General features: G+C 50.1%; 3 protein-coding genes across 5 annotated transcripts in view; 1 reads left to right on the top strand and 2 right to left on the bottom strand.

Annotated features, from left to right (window-relative positions):
* Pu (GTP cyclohydrolase punch) overlaps nucleotides 1-4,577 on the top strand; it is a 53,840-nt gene extending 49,263 nt beyond the window's left edge. The window contains exon 6 of the mRNA XM_070528094.1: nucleotides 4,271-4,577. Coding sequence (XP_070384195.1) covers nucleotides 4,271-4,403 — 133 coding nt within the window. The 3' untranslated portion in view covers nucleotides 4,404-4,577. The remainder of the gene's footprint in view (nucleotides 1-4,270) is intronic.
* LOC135917925 (RNA-binding protein Rsf1-like) lies at nucleotides 4,425-13,702 on the bottom strand. 3 transcript variants are annotated; one of them, XM_065451558.2, is made up of 3 exons: nucleotides 13,508-13,702; nucleotides 6,014-6,528; nucleotides 4,425-4,725 (listed from the first exon to the last, which is right to left on the bottom strand). In XM_065451558.2, exons 1-3 carry the CDS (start codon nucleotides 13,508-13,510, stop codon nucleotides 4,713-4,715), a joined length of 531 nt encoding a protein of 176 aa, XP_065307630.1. In that variant the 5' UTR covers nucleotides 13,511-13,702; the 3' UTR covers nucleotides 4,425-4,712. The 3 variants fall into 3 exon arrangements, with proteins under 3 accessions (XP_065307630.1, XP_065307627.1, XP_065307629.1); XM_065451555.2 differs by having other exon boundaries at nucleotides 5,981-6,528; nucleotides 13,508-13,700; XM_065451557.2 differs by having other exon boundaries at nucleotides 5,981-6,507; nucleotides 13,508-13,698.
* Nucleotides 13,703-17,841: 4,139 nt separating this feature from the next.
* Nucleotides 17,842-19,438, bottom strand: part of cn (Kynurenine 3-monooxygenase cn) — a 31,528-nt gene continuing 29,931 nt past the window's right edge. Inside the window, exon 14 of the mRNA XM_065451482.2 lies at nucleotides 17,842-18,252. Within this exon, the coding sequence (XP_065307554.2) occupies nucleotides 18,157-18,252 (96 nt within the window). The 3' untranslated portion in view covers nucleotides 17,842-18,156. The remainder of the gene's footprint in view (nucleotides 18,253-19,438) is intronic.

Genomic DNA, 19,438 nt, shown 5'->3' on the forward strand with positions numbered 1-19,438 from the left:
TGTCCTCATCGCCCGGCGGAGGACATCAAACGTTTAAAAACCTGTTTATAAGTAATAGTAAGCTGTAACATTCAAACATCGTCCAAATTTAACCATATTTAGCAAACCTAAATTTGCAGTCGAAGCGTTAAGTTCACGATCAGCAAACGACTACTCGATCTGGATCGTTGCACCGTGTATAGTCGGATACAACTCAAAAGTCTGCAGTGAAGCCCCGCCCACATAACCGCCAGCCACTGTTCGTCCGTGAGGCTGCAAATAGTTCGTACTTCAAACTTTCCCCGTTACCTAAATAAGGCCGTAACCACAAAAATAAAATAAGTGCGTAATTTTGTACGTTTTCACTCGTCTATTATAGAGGAACGGTGAAAAACCGAATTCTTTATTGAACTGAAATAAAACGCATGCTTCGCTGCAACTATTTATTGTCACGTTTCACTTCAGTCGGCAGTGAAGTTTCACAAGTAAAACGGAGTCAGCAGTGAAACGAACTGTGCCGCCGACTTTTGAAGAGTGAAGAGCTCGACACCATACACTTTGTCCGTGTCTGTTGCTCACCTCATCGCTTCCGCTGATGAAGACTTCAAGAACAGCAGGCGCTCCGGAGGTATCAAGTACGACGCCATTTTGAAATGGTCGCACGACGGCGTTTCTGTTTGCTTCCGCGATTGGATGGCGGAGTAACAAACCCGCGCAGTCCGTGTGCCTTGGTTGCCAACTGCTGTTTCTTTAAAGTTGTATCCTACTATAGCTGCGACCACTGTTCATCGCGATCAAGAAATACGATCCGGATCGACCCCGATCGCGATCAGAAGTGGGCGTGCGCCACCGGTATAATGAACAAGTTAGTAATGTTCTTACACGTTGGCCACGCAAGCACATAAAGGACGGCAGCATACGCGGATACTCACTCGCCCATATTTAGCAGGATCGGCACTTACGTTGTATAATCACGCCAAGTTATACTCGCTAACACTCACTCGCGTTCATTATCTATTTCGTTCACAGTTGTACTGTTCATACTCACTTATCCGCATTCACTCACATACGTACACTCATACTCGCACCCACTCAACGTCACCGTTTAAACCGCCCAAGGTGTAACGCTCCACGTCAGGCTTGTGAAATAATCGTCTCTCTAGTACTCGGATTTGGCCACTGGCTGGTACCGCACTTACGCAAAGGGTCGTACACGAATCCCGACACCGCTTAAGGGGGTATGGTAGGGTAAACCCCCCACGAATTTGCAATTTTGGCGCACAAATATCGACTGCACTACGAGGAACAAACCTGTGGAAGCGCCACCTCGAGCGCCCGCTCGAAGCGGTTCAAATGTCGCGCCAAAGTGTGCCGCGCGCCCTGGCGTTTAAAGATGGCGGGCGGAGGCCGATCTGTTTATCGTTGGCGGTTTTCTTCCTTATGGCGTTTTTTCTCTCTGTGTGTGTGGCAAGTAAATGATTGGTACTGGAAAATCGTATATTAATTAAAAATGAAACATCCACCCAATCGTGGCAATTGCCACAAAGGAATCTCATACAGGTTCCAACCAAGGAAATCATCGCAGTTGATGAAAAATTCGTTCTGGTCCGGGACTCGAACCCGGGATTACCGTCTTTCTGGGGCAGCCACTCTTCCATCTGAGCTAAGCACGCGGCTAGCAGATGGCAGGGTGAAATCGAATTTACGTCAAACTCTTGCTTTTGCTTACGTGGTCGCCTGTTTTTCAAACCTAGCACTTGCTCAGAAGATGGCACGATCGCCCAGCAAATGGAGCAGAAAGAGAACTTTCAAAGAATCAGTTTTCTGAGCAAATGTATTCATGGACGAACACCAATGAGTCGCTCAATCAACTCATCTGGTGCCGCTGCCCCAAGAAAACTTCGTCAGTGCTTACACATTGAAGACAGCACCTAACAATGATGTAGCCTACTGCAATGACGGCAATTCTGCACGAAAAGCTGTTCTGGAGGCCCTTGGAATCGTTCCAGGTCTGTTTTGTAATATTGCCCTCGACAGGATGGACAGGGAGCGTGTTGACAGGGCAGAATTCTAGCAAGAAAGGACGACGGATAAAAAGGAACACTAACGGATTTGGAGTCAACTTCAGGAAAGTCAGTGGCGATATATATTCTCCTGGAGCATTTGCAGTATTTGAACACAAAACTTCCATTTTTCTCAAATTGCACTTTTTAATGAATTTGTCGAATTCAATGCATCCGTTCTCGAAAGGTATTGATCCCATCCCAGCGAAACTTCGTACACATGTACTACAACCAGCCGTAAATATGCCGAACTAAAAAAAATCCGATGAATGATAACCGTGGAAAAATTTGCACTGCAAGAAACACCCCCCTTGTGGCTTTGTGCAAGGCGATATTTTTTACGCAATATTTCGCAACATGCAACTGTTATCGAGTCGCCAATTCCCGTATACTACAAAGTATCGCAGATTCATAAGATTTAAAACGACCAACTTTTGAAAGCAATGCAGAAAAACTGCGCAATGGAAGCTGCGTTTTCGAGTTCGAAGTGGAAGCCTACACAACCCGGTTTTACTCAATGCAGCCTTTTTTGCAAAGAAAAAACCCATTTATTTTAGAGTTCTTGGAAAGTATGCCATACAGGGGGCGAGAATGCAGAAGCATCTCGCTTTCATCGCTCAACAGGGCTTGGCGGGAGCGCGAATTGCTCACAGCCCACTCAGTGACGTAGGCGCCAAAGGCAAGGTTCGGATAACTTTCGCAAACCTAAACTTATCAAAAGGATGAAACCAGCCTTTCATGCAAGTTTACGGTCTTATAGATAGCCTACTGCAACTAGCGCCACCATATCCAAGGCTCAGCAGCCTGCACGATGGTTGAAGCTCAACCCATTGGATCGGGCATGTGGCGCGCGCCACCTAGCCCTGAATGGTACTATATGCACGCACACGTGCATTTATTCCTTTACTTGTGTGCTGATATTGTCCACCAATCAGCCAGCCCCCGTTTAATTTCTACCTGTTCAGTCTATTTTACTTGTGCACGCTTTCCAAATGTAAGCGACCATGCTGTTCCCAATTGTAAAGCACTGACGCTACACTGCACCGTCTGCGAATACGAACTTCGGAGGGAGGGGGGGGGTGACCGGAGGGGTTAACAAGCTGCTTTAGTAGAATCTGCTCATCTGCGTTACTTCTGCATTCGTACGACTTCACACATTGCCCACGTTTTCTCGCTGTCCTGCGAGCACTAGGCTTCAGGTCATAAAGACGCCAGCTGAACCTAACACCAAATGCCTCTACTTCAGATGCACGCACTGAATTCATACCTTTGAGGTAGGTTTCCTGTACCCTTGGAGACAAGCCTTCCCATGGAGCGAATGCGTCTCGCCAGGCTTCGCATCCTACGTTTCTCGGACAACCGCATCCGCCGCACGAAATGCCTTCCGAGCTTATGAGGCCTAGCAATGCTGAAAGCACCGTGAACATAGCCACTATCGCCCTCGCGGATGCATGCTACAGGCGAGCCGCTACTTCCACATGCGGCGAGGTTTTACGTAAATTGGAGATCACATTAACGCCAACTAGGCAATCCTGACCGTTAACCATGTGAAGTTTGCACGTACGAAGCGTAGTAAAATCCTCCGGCAGCTAACAGCCGCCATGTTCGAAATGCGGCGTTATCAGATCCACGTCCGCTCTTGCCCGTTGCGTCCCCCGGGAACTGGTGCTGAAACAAGAAACTTACCCGACCGCCTTGTTGGCATGCCCTTTGAAAGATGGCGACGACAGAACCATTTAGTTCGACTAATTGGGCTTCAAAATTGCCTAGCATTTCGGTCATTTCTAGTCTCCCTCTTCATTAAAACCAGCCTCGGTCCACAAACTCTGCTTCTCGGCCGTTGACCGGTTTAAACTCCCCCAATCGGCTTTGAATGCCAGCCTCTCCGAAGATGTTTTTCCTGCAGGTCTTGCCCGATGAATATCTTGACATTCCATGGCGTTGTCGAAGTCGCTTCCGGACTCTTGCTGCCGCACTCGTACACGACTTGTCCTGTTGCAAATATTAGTATTCATTCCCTGGCAGCCAACTCTGTCCACAAACTCTGCGAGGCGTCGCATTGCTGCAGCCTTACTTACAATTCAGATTCCTGTACTGTACTACACGAATTGGGCATTCCAACCCCCGACTACGTCTAAGCTACGTTTCTTGTACGCATTCTCAAGTACTATGCTAAGCGCTTTCTCGGCTCGGTGGGAGGCCAACCTGAAGTCTTCTCAACTTCGCAGGCACATGTGTATGGTGATGCGTGGCGTGCAGAAAGTGTCGAGCAAGACCATCACGAGCTGCATGCTGGGCGTGTTCCGGGAGGACCCCAAGACGCGCGAGGAGTTCCTCAAGCTCGTGCTAGGAGGCCAGTGAATGCGAGACCAAGTCAACGGGTGGCGGGAGGGCCCGAGGTCACCACCCCGAGTGAAGAAAAATGTGTTTTTGGCTTTTATTGTCGTGACGTCGTGTGGCGGGCCCGTCGTACCCATAGACGGGCTCCACAAAAAAAAGGAAAAAAAATGAAATAAAACGCTGTTTGTGAGAGCACTCGCGTCGCACAAGCACTCTCGCTCTCTCTAGGCCGGCCAATTCAGCGGCGGCCACACAGGAAGGGACGGCCGTGCGAAGTAGTAGAAGATGCGAGTCGACCCGGGCCGGCCGAGTGTCGACTGCGTCAGCGCCTCAATTGTAGCCGCTGCAGAGTGGAGAGAGAAGGCACCGTTGTGACGCAAAGATCGTGGCGTTGCCGGCGACGCCGGGTTTTAGGGCGAAGAAAACGTCTGATCATGCATACAGGCCACCCCCACTTTTTTGCCCCCATCCCCTCCCATTTTTTTTTTCTTTTGCGAGCAGAGTTCGTTCACAGCGGAGTCTGGTGGTGGCGCCGCCCCTGACCTGAACGTGGAAGCATGGACGACCACTGCTTTCCAAACGACAATGTTACGGCTAAAGGTGCTGCAGAGTGGTAGTACAAGCGAATGCGTCGGTTACCATAAGCTCGGCACTAGCAATTAATGATCGCGCAGTTTCACGTACCGAAAGTTTACCGAACGCTACACACTGGCTACTCATTTTATTGCATCTATAACTCGACATTGCAACGAAGGGCTGCGAATCGAATCAATTTACGAACAGTCTGTACGCTAACGTACACCGGGATCTCAGTACACGAGTTTTTCGTCCCCATCATAATGCGACCGCCGCGGCCGAAGCTCGGGATGCGGTGGTGGCCGACAAAATGGCGTCGGTGTGTCACGTTCTTCCAAGGACAGTCGCTTGCTCCTGGACCAAGGCTATGATGTCTCGGAACCACAGAGGTGACGATGACGTTTGGACCGGGTCTACTGGTTGCTGACCCCGCCAGGGGCTTCGTTGGCGTTAAGCACGAAGAAAGTTCGTCTGGCACTCGGCGAGTGTCGCCATTAGGGCTGACGGATAGAGCGAGCGTATAGAAGGCGAGGCGGGTAGATCGTAAGCCCCTGGGTAACACAATGCCGCTGAGAGCAACTCGGGCTTCGGCGCTGTTAAGGCGGGTAACTTGTGTACTGAGCGTTCGCGGCACAGTTCACTCGGCCAGTGGCGATTCTCGGGGTCGCCGGAGGAATGGTCTAGACGAATCGGACGGTTCATCCGCCCCCGTCTTGTTAACACTGGCGCGCAGGCGCCACGCCGTCGCGAACGCTCGGGTACAGTTCGCGATGCGTAAGTCGAGGTAAGGACGGTCCTAGACGACGGTTTTAAGACGCCTTGAAAGGGGGCCTGACCGGCCTCAGACTACCGTTACCACGCTAGCGAGCCCTCAAATAGCCTCGTCTAGCCCGCGGTCGGGCTTCTTTACGGCTGTTCTCTGTCTCTAGAAGTTCTAGAAGGGGCAGTTCATCCGCCTTTTTTAAGACTGGCGCGCGCTGCACACACCTCCGCGCGATCAGATCCCTCCTCGAACAGAATACCTCTGTGCTCCCAAGGGAGATCGGCTACGGTACCGCGGGCTGGAGCCGGTGCCATAGTCCTGGCAGCCATCGTCGCCGGCACCACCGTAGCGGTCGTCGTGGCCCCACGAGTCGTAGCCCGGTCCGCGCCGGCCGCCGCCACCACCGCCGCCGCCGCCGTAGCCTCCGCCTCCGCGTGGTGGGCCGGACCGGTAGCCTCCGCCGCCGCCGCCTGGGGACGGGCGCGGGGGTCCACCGCGGTATCCGCCGCCGCCTCCTCCTCCGCCTCCACGGGGTCCTCCGCGGAATCCTCGCGATCCGCCCCGCTCGCGGGAGTACTCGACGCGCAGCCTGGACCCGTTGAGGACGACGCCGTTCATGTTGCGGATGGCCTCGTCCGCGTCCCGGTCGTCGTCGAACTCGAGGAAGGCGAAGCCCGGCGGGTTCTGCGCCACCCAGACCTGGTTGAGCCGGCCGTACTTGCCGAACTCGCGCTCCAGGTCATCCTTGGCCATGTTGTCGCCCAGGCCACCAACGAAGATGCGTGTCTGCGGCTTCCGCTCGTAAGACTACAAGGTGCAAGAGCAAGCAGAACAAAAAAGAGCCTAGAGACTCGATTTCTATCGCAAAAACATGGAGCCAATATTTAATGAGGCCAGGGAAATCATAGGGCAAGGACAAACGCAGAAATGTTTCTGTGTTTCAGTTAAAATGAAAAGTTATTCACAGACGCTTTCCCAAGCTTCATTGCCTGTTGGGTCCATGTATATAAATTAGGTGACACACACATGGCTCGCAGGAAACGCTTCTAATTGTCAGATGTCGCTATGGCTACAGGTGAAGACAAAAATTACCGTTCATGCCAAAATCATCTGATTATGAGGCACGCCGTAGTGAGGGACTCCGGATTAATTTTGACCACCTGGTGATCAACGTGGCCCCAATGCACGGGACACGGGCGTTGCTAATTACTAGTTGCGAACACCTCGCCTGAAGGGGTCTCGCAATTCCTCCGCAACCTAGGGACTAATAGACAGTTTTAGTATAGCGTACGCTAAAAAATAGCCGGTCGTCACTAAACGCTAAACGAAACAGCGGGTGTACGCAACGCAAACGAGTTAGCGTTTTTGCGTGGTTTGCGGAAAACATGGCGGCGGCCCCGGCTGCCCGCTTCGAATTGAATTTGGCGTTGCTAATGTAAAATGCACTTCGTTCGCAGCAAATGACTAAACGGCCTTCGCTTAGTCTCAGGCCGCTTCGACGACAGAGTATTATGGATAACCTCGTGGTGTTTTCGAGAGCGCTTCTCGTTTCGAACGAGTCGAAGCCTAACGAAAGAAACATTCGAGATGTCAGCGCCACCTATCGCTACAGTCAGGAAATAGCTGCAACGACGACATATGGCCTCTGAGATCCGAAGATCTCTCTGGCCAACTAAAACTAACAAACGTGCGCTGCTTAGCTGCGCTACACTACAGCGTACGTTGAACTAAAACTGTCTAATATCTCCTGCGACATACACGGCCTCATATGCTGGTGTGCCGCCGGTCCCGGAGGCCATGCTCCGGCGGGTACCACTGTGTGCTTTGGTTCCCAAGTCAACAAGATGGCGCCATTGCAGGCTGAGATCAGATAGGCAAAAGGCTAGGCGGTGATACGATTTAAAACCTGATTAAATCAAACAGGCTAGGGGTCTATTAGCCCCCGCCCCGTTTCAATGAGGATGCCAATAAAGAAACAGATCACTGGACAGATTGTGTTAGGGAAATCCTACAAAATTGGCCAAGCTACGCTTTTTCCAATGCACCGTTACTAAATTCTTTCTAGCACGAATAGCTGGTCTCCAAAAACACGGTGGCTATGTTTTTGTCTCTACAATTGCTTCTGGCGCGTGGTCAGCAAGGACATTGTGTTGCCTGTAAGATCCGCTGTTACTCCGAGAAGCGGTCGCTGGATGGACACCATCTATTACGAACGGGATATAGTACGTCGTAGTACATGGCCTTCAAGATCCCACCGGCGCACCTAGGGTGACATCTGGGGAAGTATAACGTAATATTTTCCATTCCCGTTGGCGGCGGTACTCCTGCCTTGAGGTCATTGTCCTCGCTTACTATAACATAGTTGGCGAGCAACATCTTCACTCGAGCATTAATCTGACAACCCAGGCAGAATAGTTTAATGCAAGCCTAGCAGTAATTATTCATGGTAATCTAGCATTTAAGCTGATCCAATGTATGCCTTTACTGCAGTTCATATTTTCATTGGCATTTATTCAGACACTAAGAAACACTACATCAGTCGAGACTGATACTCATTTAAAACTATTTGCGCCTATTACGAGGTAATAGTTTATTAGAACATTAAGGTTGGAAGTTCTATGCTTTGTTTTATTTCACACCGAAACTCCACAAGCGGTGCGCCAATGTGAAGTCACGGTGTTAAAATCATTTTCCTATTTGGGCCGCTGTGACGTGATGAAAACTTCAAAACGTGCAAAGTTCAGTTTGTGGTTCCTCCAATACACAACGCGGTTTATCCATGGAGGAAGGAAAAAAATAGGAGAGAGCATTACGACCCACAGCCAGCCTCGGCGAGCGAATTCTTCCTAAAACCATTCCCCTCGCTTTCTCACCCGCAGTACCGGCCCAGCACGTGACAGGCGAGACGCAGCGTATTGGCTGAAAACCTTTTCGGTCGCAGGTAGTTTTCAATCGATGCGCGCTTGTTCGCTGCGCTGCCGTAGCTCTCTGCCCGCGGTGCGGGATGATTATGAAATGAGGCTGGGCCTTTTTTTCATCGGGCGGGCTAATCAACTATGCCCTAGCCAAATTAAACAGGCACGAAAAAAAGAAAAACATTCCACGTACGCACTACACTGCTAGTCCGCCGTTAGCATGAGCGTTCTCACAGTTCCACTACGTAGTAGAACCGCTGCGTCACCACTGTTCAAAGCCTCGTTTCGGCGATGCGAACCGCTAAAACCTGCGGCGCGCACTCTGACGTGCCATTACACGTTGGGCCTATGCGTTCTCGCTTCAATCGCGTTGCTTGCAAATTTTTTTTTCCTCTCTCGGTGATCCCCATTACCGACAAGAAAATTACCCAGAACTGACCAGACGCCGTCAACGATGACGTCATTGCGATGTGACGCCCACCTGTCTCAAACCTGCATAATTTCTTGTTTACCAGGCCTCTTTCCCACTGTAAGAGTGCATTTCAGGGTATTGCAGAACTTTAGCTCGTCCGTAAACGTACTGGCGTTCGCAGATTAGCGGTGATGATTTATTTATTGGCATCCACTTTGAAACGGGGTGATGACCTGGCCTAGTTACTCCACACGCTTTTATGCTATCATTTCTGTATAAATTTCCCTTTTTTTTCATCGAAACGATGGCTTGTACCGTTAGCTATGCTGCAATGGATCTCGTCATATCAATTTCTCAATATCAATTTTTTTTCTTCTACAACGTTGTAAACGTCTCTTGCCTAACTCGACTGCTGAGCGGATGGATGGATGTTATGAGCGTCCCCTTTGGAACGGGGCGGTGGGTTGCGCCACCAAGCTCTTGCTACTATGCTGCCTAATATCCTACCTAGGTTAACCAATGAAAAAAGAAAAGAAAAAAAAAACACTATGAACTACCAAGTCCAAATTTTCTGATCCCCTATTGCGAAATGTGTTTTTGTGCATCTCCGTCTTTTGTCGTTTCCCTACTTGTCTTCCACCAGTCCTCCAATCGCCTCTTACTAATGTCTATTGCGGATCTGTTTGCTTTACCACTGCTCCCGCTGAACCCAAGGGCTTCAACGAGGCCAGTGGTGCCTAAATCGACCGTGGGTAGACGTCTTCACATTCTAATAAAATACGCTCCGTCGTTTCCCTAGCCGCGGTTCCCTGGTTCCGCGCATGCAAGCGACACCTCGCGGCGCTCAGCTTTCACTACAGCAACGCCAACAGGCAATGAAGCCAAGGAAAGCGCAGGGGTAAATATGCCGCGGTTGAAATGTGCAGGAGCGAAAACGTGACTTGCCGCCCATAGGAGCCGAACACACACAACATTCGCATTACGCGTGCCTTGTTACTACTAATTCTGCTACTACAGCCACAATCTTGGATGATTATGTGAACTAGAATAAGTTCTAGCCCTGAAAGTGTTAGACGCGCGCGCTATGAGTGGCGCTGACTAACGCACCCAAGGCTAGATCTAGAACACACAAAAGACATTGACCGGATTGATGGCTGCAGCACAAATGGTGGTGCAATGCACGCCTAATTCGAAGGTTGTGGGGTTCGGCTGCAACCGACGGCAGGCAATCTTTTCGTCCACTCATTTTCCCTTTTCTTTATTGTTTTCTACATTTCAAATTCAACCACAGCTAACTACCGCTATGTTTTCCTCGACTTCACCATAATCCTGTGGGCTTTAAATGGTAGTGATTAACAAAAATCGGATTCTTCTGAACAAAGTTAGCAGTACAGTGACTATACCACACCTACGTAACTGCCGGAGTAATGCGTTGGTAAGGATATAAACGTAGACGTGTTAAGATTTTCCGTCCAGAGAAAACGCACGAAATAAAATATTAAAATATTTTGTAGTTGAACAAGGCGCCACGAGACGTCGCTACCAGCTTTGCTACCAAGCACAAGCCGCTTTGTGCAGGGGGTGGCGAACGGAAGATGGCGGATCACTCGATCCTTCGTCGGGCAAAGATGTCTCCCCCCTCCAAAAGAGGGCACCACCATGCCGCAAGCCCCGGATTTCTCGACACGGAGCGCAGTCGCTGCTTCGGAGACGCAGACACAAAAGGTGGCCTTAAACTATGCTCGATGGCCAGAAACAGTCGCCAAGGGTGCTGGTGCTTTTATTATCTGGCTAGGACACCAATGTTGATGCACCCGTGACTATAGTGCACAGTGGCCACAAACTTATCAGCATCATGCCATCCACAGCACCCCGGCAAATCGCTAAATACGAGGTTTCCGGACAAGTTAAAAGCTAATGCCGAATAGTAAACACAGGTGAACAACTTCTCGATTTAGTTTTACGTTAAGATGGGCCTGAGCCGATTTGTACAACAGAGGCGCACAAGATGAGATGTTACCATGCTACAGGGAGACGCAACCGAGCAAGCAAGCGTAGAAACGGGGTTCAAGATCATCCGGCCCACTAAATGCGCGTGCGACTGCACTGCTTGTTTTTGCTCTGGGAGTGTTGTTCCAGGGGGAGGCAAATGGCCGATAAACCGATAAGTCGGTGCAGACCGCGGTGTCGGCCTACTTCTGTATCTTGACAATTCGCAAAAAAAAAAGACAATCGGGCTAACATCGCCACGAGCATCTAAACGCGGCTAACTAAATGTTTACCGACGCACTGCTGGCATCTCTTCGCGGCACGTTCATATCAACGACGCGAAAATGGGCGGCGTGGGGGACGACACAACACATCTGCGTATTTTTGCGCCGTTGTAAAGAAAGTGCCGCGAACCGGTACAAAACACGCGCTGCAAGCAAAAAGCTATTTTGAACCGCCGACACCGGCTGAGCGGAGAATGCTCTGCAATAAGCATATCAGTAGAGACAAAAAAAAAAAAAAGGATGGCGTCTGATTTTCGAAAGCAACGGTCTTTAACTGTTATCCAGTGACGTATAAGAGTATTTTACCATGGCGTAAGGCTTAATAGCCGCCTAACGTTAAGCTTTGGAAAAACAGCGCAGCTGCTTCGAATAGGTTTAACTACGCAGCATGGCTGAAGCTGCAGTGACCGCATTCCACACATGGAATGTTACAGCAAACAAACGCGTCTTATATGGTGACGTGCGCCCTGCATATTAAGCACGTCGAAGCAAACGACCGTTTCCTTCTATACGCTACAGATGGTGCCAGGTGCAGACTACCCGTTCTTCTTAATGTATCTGACGCTCATACGCCAAAAAAATTTAAAAATTTCTCATCAAATTCAAGAAACCGGCCATGAGTGAAACAAGTTTACTCGGGCTTCCCGACAGCTATGGAGCAAGGCAGAGAGCAAGAAAAAAATATTGTAAGGGAGTCAGCATAACATGTGCAAGTATACATCAAACACCTGGAGGTCTAAGGGAAAGCCCACAAGTCAGCCACCTGTCACAACAAATAGCAGCGGTGCACGCCAATGCACGCAATTAAGACAATCGAAGCACCTTGCAAAGTTCTACGTTTTATGCCAGATAGTCTTGATCCTAATTAAGCGAAATAAATGGCGAAATAAACGGACAATCATGTACCCAGCAGGTATTACTGAGCACCAAAAGCAGCAAATTATCTCCCTGCGCGGCATAAATTTCGCACTGGCTGCCTCTCACTATGTTCTAAATTCTGCCGAGTCACCGCCAACTTACTCCGCCTGCGACAGGGGCAAAAGCACTTAAAGCACCTCACCACGAGGCTCTAGGAAACGGTAGCAAAAATAATGTATTGCTTTCAATTCTTTAAACTGCAGGTGTATCGGAACAGCCTTGTCTAAATTCCTGTTCGATCCCTTAGCACAACGCATTTCACAAAATGGTGCGATTCGCGGTCAGACGACGCATCCATTATTACTATGGATGCCAGCTGCGGATGTTTGTGCAAGGCGCGTAAACAAAGCGCCTGCAGGTTGACGTATCACATGCGCAGAAAGCAAGGAGCTATCGTCTATAATCACCGCTGCACGAAGCGCTGGCGTGGCAAAAGCCAAAGTACGCGCTACGTGTTACACACTACACACAAGTTCCGAAGCGCAAAGGCTAAGCCACGCGAGGCGGACGCCGGTCGATCCCTCCAGGCGATGACAAAGGAAAAACACGAGGCCATCTCAATGCACGTTAACAGGTGCAAGTCCATTGCGCTTTGAGAACAAAGTACAACCGCGTGTGTCACTAAGTCGCGAAGGCTACGTGTAACGACGCTGCCGGCGTCGCTCGATATTTTTCTTCGTTTTACAGTCGGCGGCAAGCGCAGGAGCGGCGGAATTTGAGTGGGTCGCGCCTTTCCCGCCCAAAGCGGCGGAGGGCCGCAGTGCGAGCGCAAAATAGCGAGGAAAACACTCCGGCAGTCCGCAATGCAATGCGCCGCTCTTTAAGCGAAGCGCCGAAGGATAATTTAGGAAGGTCGCACGCTCAGTGGGTGCAGCTCGAGGGATAGACAACTGAACCACAGACAAGGGCCTATTTCCAAGTCAAGCTGCCCGACAGTTTTTAGACACGAACGCCTATTACAGAAGGGGGCCGCGAAATAAACAACCTCGAAAACGCCGGCGAACCGCGAGTGCGTTTGACACGGAGCGACGCCGGCCAAAATAGCGCGCCTGGGCAGTACAATGCTCGCCGCGTGAGTTGATAGTCCTAGGGAGGCGGCGGGAGAAGCGCCCACGAACGACGCAGCAGCCGCCGGCGCGGGAAAGAAAGAAAAATGCCGGGGCGGGTGGTTGAACGCGGCGGCAGCAACGGTCGGCACATTTCGCGGCAGTGAACTTCGGTTTTCTACCTCGGGAATAGCTAGGATTGAGATGCCGATCCACACTTACCATGACTGTATCGGGGACGGCGTCGGCGTCCGATGCGAAGCGATCAATACGAAGCCGGCACAGTAAACAGCACCCGTCAGGCCGCCGTTGTCGGTCGATATCAGTGAGCGTTGGGCAAGCGGCGAGGGAGGAGGCCGCCGTGCGGGGTTCACAAATCCTTCAGCACGGCTCGCCACGGCGCAGTGGGGAGCCAGTCATGGGTGGAGAGGAGGAGGAGCAGCTTCTGCTGGCTGGAGGCGTTGGCCGCCGCCGGATGGCGACGGATTCCTCCGGCACCGCCGCCGCCGCGCGCGGCGCGCGCATAGGCAGCGACGCGCGCGCACCGCTGACGCTTTTTGAGTTGCGTCGTTGAGGTATGATAGCCGTGCGGAGAAGCTTGCCGCTGGGTTCAAGGCCGTGTTGGACAGGCTGCAGCCCTCATCGGGGCTCACTTTTGAGAGCACGGGAAAAGGAGCCCTACTTGACGGGAAAGCTTACTGCGCAAGCGCACAGGCTCAATGTATTGTATTGTCGTCTTGTATATATGTCTTGTTTCTCTGTGCTTTTCTGCAGTAGTCTTTCCTCTCAAATATGAAGTCATCATGCAGTCAAAAATTTCTGGGTGAAGGGAAGACCTTGTCCTCTACGTACCCAGGTACTTGATAAGCGAGCGACCATTTCCCCTTATTATAAACGAATTTCTCCTTGCTGTTAGTAAAGTTAGGTCTCCAGTCGCTTGCTGTGCTTTCGTTGTTTTGAGGGTAATGGGAGGGAGTGGATCAATGTTGCGGTGCAATCTCGCACAATGTTTAATATTCGTGCCATCAGCTGCGGCCCCAACAGCGTGGCAGCTAGGTGCAAGCATGACGTCTGATAAGTGTACAGGTGCATCTCTGACGCAACAACAGTGCGTGCGTAACGTTTCGCAACATTTAAATTAATTGCCACCAAATGCACGAAACAAGACGTGGAATTTACGTTCTGACGATGCGTGCCAGTGTGTAGTAAAAATTTGGCATTTTTTATTCACCCAAATTAACCCTTCCCATTTAAAACAAATCTTGTCTCTTCTTTCTCTTGCCTCATCGCAATACCGTCCTGACTTCAGGTTCGGAGTCGCGCGAGAACATGGAATAATAATAATATTTGGGGTTTTACGTGCCAAAACCACTTTCTCATTATGAGGCACGCCGTAGTGGAGGACTCCGGAAATTTTGAGCACCCGGGGTTCTTTAACGTGCACCTAAATCTAAGCACACGGGTGTTTTCGTATTTCGCCCCCATCGAAATGCGGCCGCCGTGGCCGGGATTCGATCCCGCGACCTCGTGCTCAGCAGCCCAACACCATAGCCACTGAGGAGAACATGGAGTCCTGGTGTCCCTCTATATACAGATCCGCCACTTCCTATATATATAGGTCACCGATGAACAACCCGCGACATCGAAGTAAACTTCGTTCAAAAGCATCCTTGAAAACATCGGTGGCAGTGGAAACACAGAACAGGAGGCGAGCCAAGAGATATCTTTCTCATAAAGGACACGCGTTATTTAAAAGTCCAGTCACGTGCAGTGGCAAATGTATGAGTGCACTGTACTGAAGGACAACTTTCTGTCGCAATGAAGGGAAAGCAACGGGAGTTTGCCTGCTGCACATGTGTTACCCCGCCTGGTGCTTTTGGTTGCTCGGAACAGACGCTGAATCGACGCAGCTTCCACGTGCGACGGTTTCGCGCTTCCCTAGACGCGGAATAGAAAATCCGCAAAATAAGCAAACCTTTGCACACAGTGGTGTGTTCTGTCTTATTTAACTGTTCCTAGTAAGGTGTTTAAGTTTTGTCTTCCCCAGCTGAAATAAAAACGCGGGACTCTTTCCGGAAGCGTTGTCACTTGCGCGCGCTTTGCCTTCGTAGCTTTTCTTTCATTGCCACAGAAAGTGCTCCGCGATTACAGAATAGGGGAGTGGGTCCAGCGGGCGCATTGGGTTACGAGGGTGACGCAAGAATGCTGAAATTGCGGCGGCGCTGCCATCGTCTTATCCTGAAGCTGTGGGTACTTCGGCAGCACCCATCGGCTGAGACGAGCTGACGGGCTGGGTTGCTGCTGTCTGCTCGGGGCACCGTCGTTTCAGGTGGCTTGCATCGATTCCGTTGGTCTTTCTCCATTTTACCGACTACAAGTGGATGGTGAATATAATCACTGTTTCCGCCATAGAGTATCAAAACTATATGCCGTAAAGTCAAGCGCCTGTCGAAGCTCCATGCTGCGGTAGGTTTTCCGAGGCGACAAGCGTCCGGCCGGCGCGCGGGGCCGCTCATTCAGGTGAAGACGACGGTGGCGCCACCAACTCATCAATAATAAAAAAAAAAAAAACGCCCCAGTGGGGAGCCCGCGCTGGACCAGCGCCTCCTAAAATGTCTATACACTCCCCCTGTTCTCTATCTAAGTGAAAGAGAACTTACGCTCATTTCCGTGGCCCTACGGCGCGACTTTCGTGGCTGAGCAACATAAATAGATCTCGAAGGCTACGCTTTTGCAGACTCCACACGCCGGAATCGATTGCAGAGCCGATAACACGTCATCCACGTTCTCGCTCCTGGGAACGCAGAAGATGAGTGGAGTGCTGTTTTGCGGGCGTAACTCTCAAGTTCTGCTGTTGTAGGTTTTCTGTGGCATGGAGGAAAGAAATAACGAGGAGGGAACGTCACTGGATAAAAGTGAAACAAGCAAAAGCGGGCCTACCCTCTACCGCCGTGCGGCTGCAGTACTAGCACACGTGTACGTCGCGATGAAGACCGCAAACTACAAATAGCCGACCGAGGTTGCGGAAGCGTGTAGGGAGAAAATATGCACAGAGCAGTTACCGAAGCACCCGAGCAAGAGCGCATCGATTATTATCATTATTTGTTTTGAACACACATACACATGTATACGCATGGCAGGAAAGGGAAAGCGAGGAGCAGGCTGACAACTGCCACCGGAAGGGGCACAACACCTGCCCACTCCTCAGAAAGAAGGAGACAGAAATATAGAAATCGAAGATAGGAAGACGGGAAGGAAAGAGGAAAAAGGTGAAACATCTAAAAAAAGAAAGTAGGGGACACACAGCACAGGTCACACACTGCATAGGTCGCACACAGTAGGGCCGGTCATTGCAGGTGATGCTACTAAAGATTGTTAAAATAGAATTGTGTCTGAGGTATTGTCATTTGAGGAATTGCAATAGGCTGCAAACGTGAACCTAAATTAGTTGCTTCTAGAAACGCAACCAGAGCGCGATGAGCCTGATCGCGTCGAGACCACATCTAATGGGTTACAAACATCGATTAAATCCTACCGGGAACCAAGCCCACTGGGCTGAGTGAACGCCACCTAGACTAGGTGGCGTTGACTGAGTCCGGCAAGTGCAGGGTCACGTGCATCTTGGGCCAATTTTTTGAGAGAAAAAGAAAACCGAACCTGGTGGCTTCACGGAGAGTCGGCTTGCATAAGGCTGGCTACCTGACGTCATTCTCCCACTTTCCTTCCTCCAATATATCTTCTAGGCGGTGCTGTTATGAAGTAGACGCATAACGGAACTCCGGAGGATGTATATCCGGCAGAAGCTGCGGCAAAAGCCGCTACTGTCGACACGTTGAGACGCTGTGATTCGCGATCTACGTTCTTGCATGGTTCTTGTGTTGCGCGACTGTTGCCTCCAAGAAAAAAAAAATGTTAAAGGACACCTTCGTGATGACCGTTTAACGGCGGACACATTTACGCCAGCAGTAAAGACAGTCAGTATATTAAACGTTCCACGCGCTTTGCGCGAAGTGACACCAACACACCACACCGAATCAGTTTAGACAGATATGTATTCAAGATTCCATTTGAATTTATATGAGGCAAGGGAAAATAGCGGAGAAAATGTAGAGTGACGTTCTCCTTCTTGAATTTCGAACCCGAATATGCTAGTTCTTGTGCGGCAAAAGATCGGGGCTTGCTGCGTTGAGTTCTTGGGTCATTTACAGTGCGATGTAATTCTTCTGCGATGGGTATAAAATTAAGTAGCCTCGCCGGCAGGTGTCCTCAAAATCCATGACGTCGCGGAGGGCTAGTGCGGGAACTTCAAGAAGGCGTCGCAACTTGTCTTTTCGTTTTCAGAACTTTCCTGGCTTGCATAAGCCTCCACTCATGATATACTCTTTTTCTATAACTTATAAACCCAGCTTAACGTAATGCTAATATGTTGTGCCCATTTAGACACGACGTCGTGAGGTGTCGCAACTAGCACTGCTCTAACAAATGCGTGAACGGCGCAAAAAAAAGACAAGAATGGATGGTATAAGGTACAAAGAAAAAACGCACACGCCTCCATTTGCTTATTTGAACTTTGAAGTTTATTCTAATCAAAGTAACTCTTTATATGATGGGCAGGGCGGAAGAAAAAAAAAGTTATAAACGATGCCATGACCAACGAACCTCGTACCTCCTGTACTCGTCCTTGTAATTTTTTTTTTCCGCGTCGTTCACGCATTCATTTGAACAAAGAACCAATCAGCACAGACTGAGGTTTTAATTGAGCACTGCTCCTATCGTCAAGGTCCTCCCGCACGCGCTGTAACACGTCTTCGTTATGCAGCAACAAACGGTGAATTCACGATGCGGAACAAGCTATGCGATGACCTCCGTGGTTACGGGTAGTAGTACAGCTGAAGCCACTTCAAGCCGGCCGCCAGCACTGCAACAGCGACGCTCACCAAGGTGCCGTTCATGAGGCGCGACAGTACCTGCGAGATGGTGTATGGCCCGGGGTAAATCAAGGTAAGACATTCCATCGGCACTCGATGTACGAGCATGGCGCCATGGGTCGGTGCACTTCACACAGTCTAATCAACAAAACACACAGTAACAGAGAGAACAATAAATGTATGCGCACAGGGACAGCACTGAAATACACATTTGCCGCGTAGAGGACCCACACAAAAGTAAGACACGTTGCCGCCAGTGCGTCGTCAATGTGACTTCGTTTTTCGTGCTCTTAGCGGCATACATGTCTTTCGGGAAATGCCAACTACACACACACACACAAACACACACACACACACACACACACACACACACACACACACACACACACACACACACACACACTGAAATACTGATAGTTCAGATACTGAAGATTACTACGAACATCGGCGAATGAATAGCCTTATCTGCGTGTCGTATGTAATGTTCATAAAATCGAGCATATGTACGTGGTTGAAGAACTACCTCATACTTAAAAAACGCCAGAAATAGCTGAGAGATAAAATGGTATTACTTGTCGCACATTACAGCTGACAGCGTTTTTCCTCTCTTTCTTATGTTCAAGTGATAAAGCAACAGTAGGGCATGTACTGGGGCGTTTCCCGCCCTTTCCCTTAAAATTCTCACGTGACACTGTAATGTACGCGAGTGGAACAAGCTATGTAACGGCGCAGAAAATGCATTAGCATTTATTTAATTCATACTTATTCATCTTTAATTAGCTACATAATCACAGTTCCGCTTCCATGCGGCTCAATATGTCAAGTAGTAAAAGTGACGTGGTGCCGCGAGGTATCACAGCTTGCTATACAACACGTTTCCGTGCCTTCCGCTTCGCTCGCGATCCTCCTTCGCACAGCCATCTTGGTTCACCACGCGTGCTACCGTCGCGGTCATCGCGAATTACGCGCTCTGAACAACCCATTAGAGAGTTTTAGATTAGGGGACACAAGCGGCTTGCGTACGCAAAAGCTAGGGGCGATGGTACTGCTCATGCGCAGACTCTGACGTCAGCGTCTGTGCATGCGCAGTAGCGTCGCCCCCAGTTCTTGCGTACGCAAGCCCACTTGCGTCGCCTAATCTAAACCTCTCTAATTGACGCCGCCTACGTGCCAGACAGCAGCAGCAGCAGCAGCAGTGCAAAAGTCGAAGGAAGAGGCAAAGAAA

The sequence above is a fragment of the Dermacentor albipictus genome, chromosome 10 (assembly GCF_038994185.2).
Source record: "Dermacentor albipictus isolate Rhodes 1998 colony chromosome 10, USDA_Dalb.pri_finalv2, whole genome shotgun sequence".
Lineage (NCBI taxonomy): Eukaryota > Metazoa > Arthropoda > Arachnida > Ixodida > Ixodidae > Dermacentor > Dermacentor albipictus.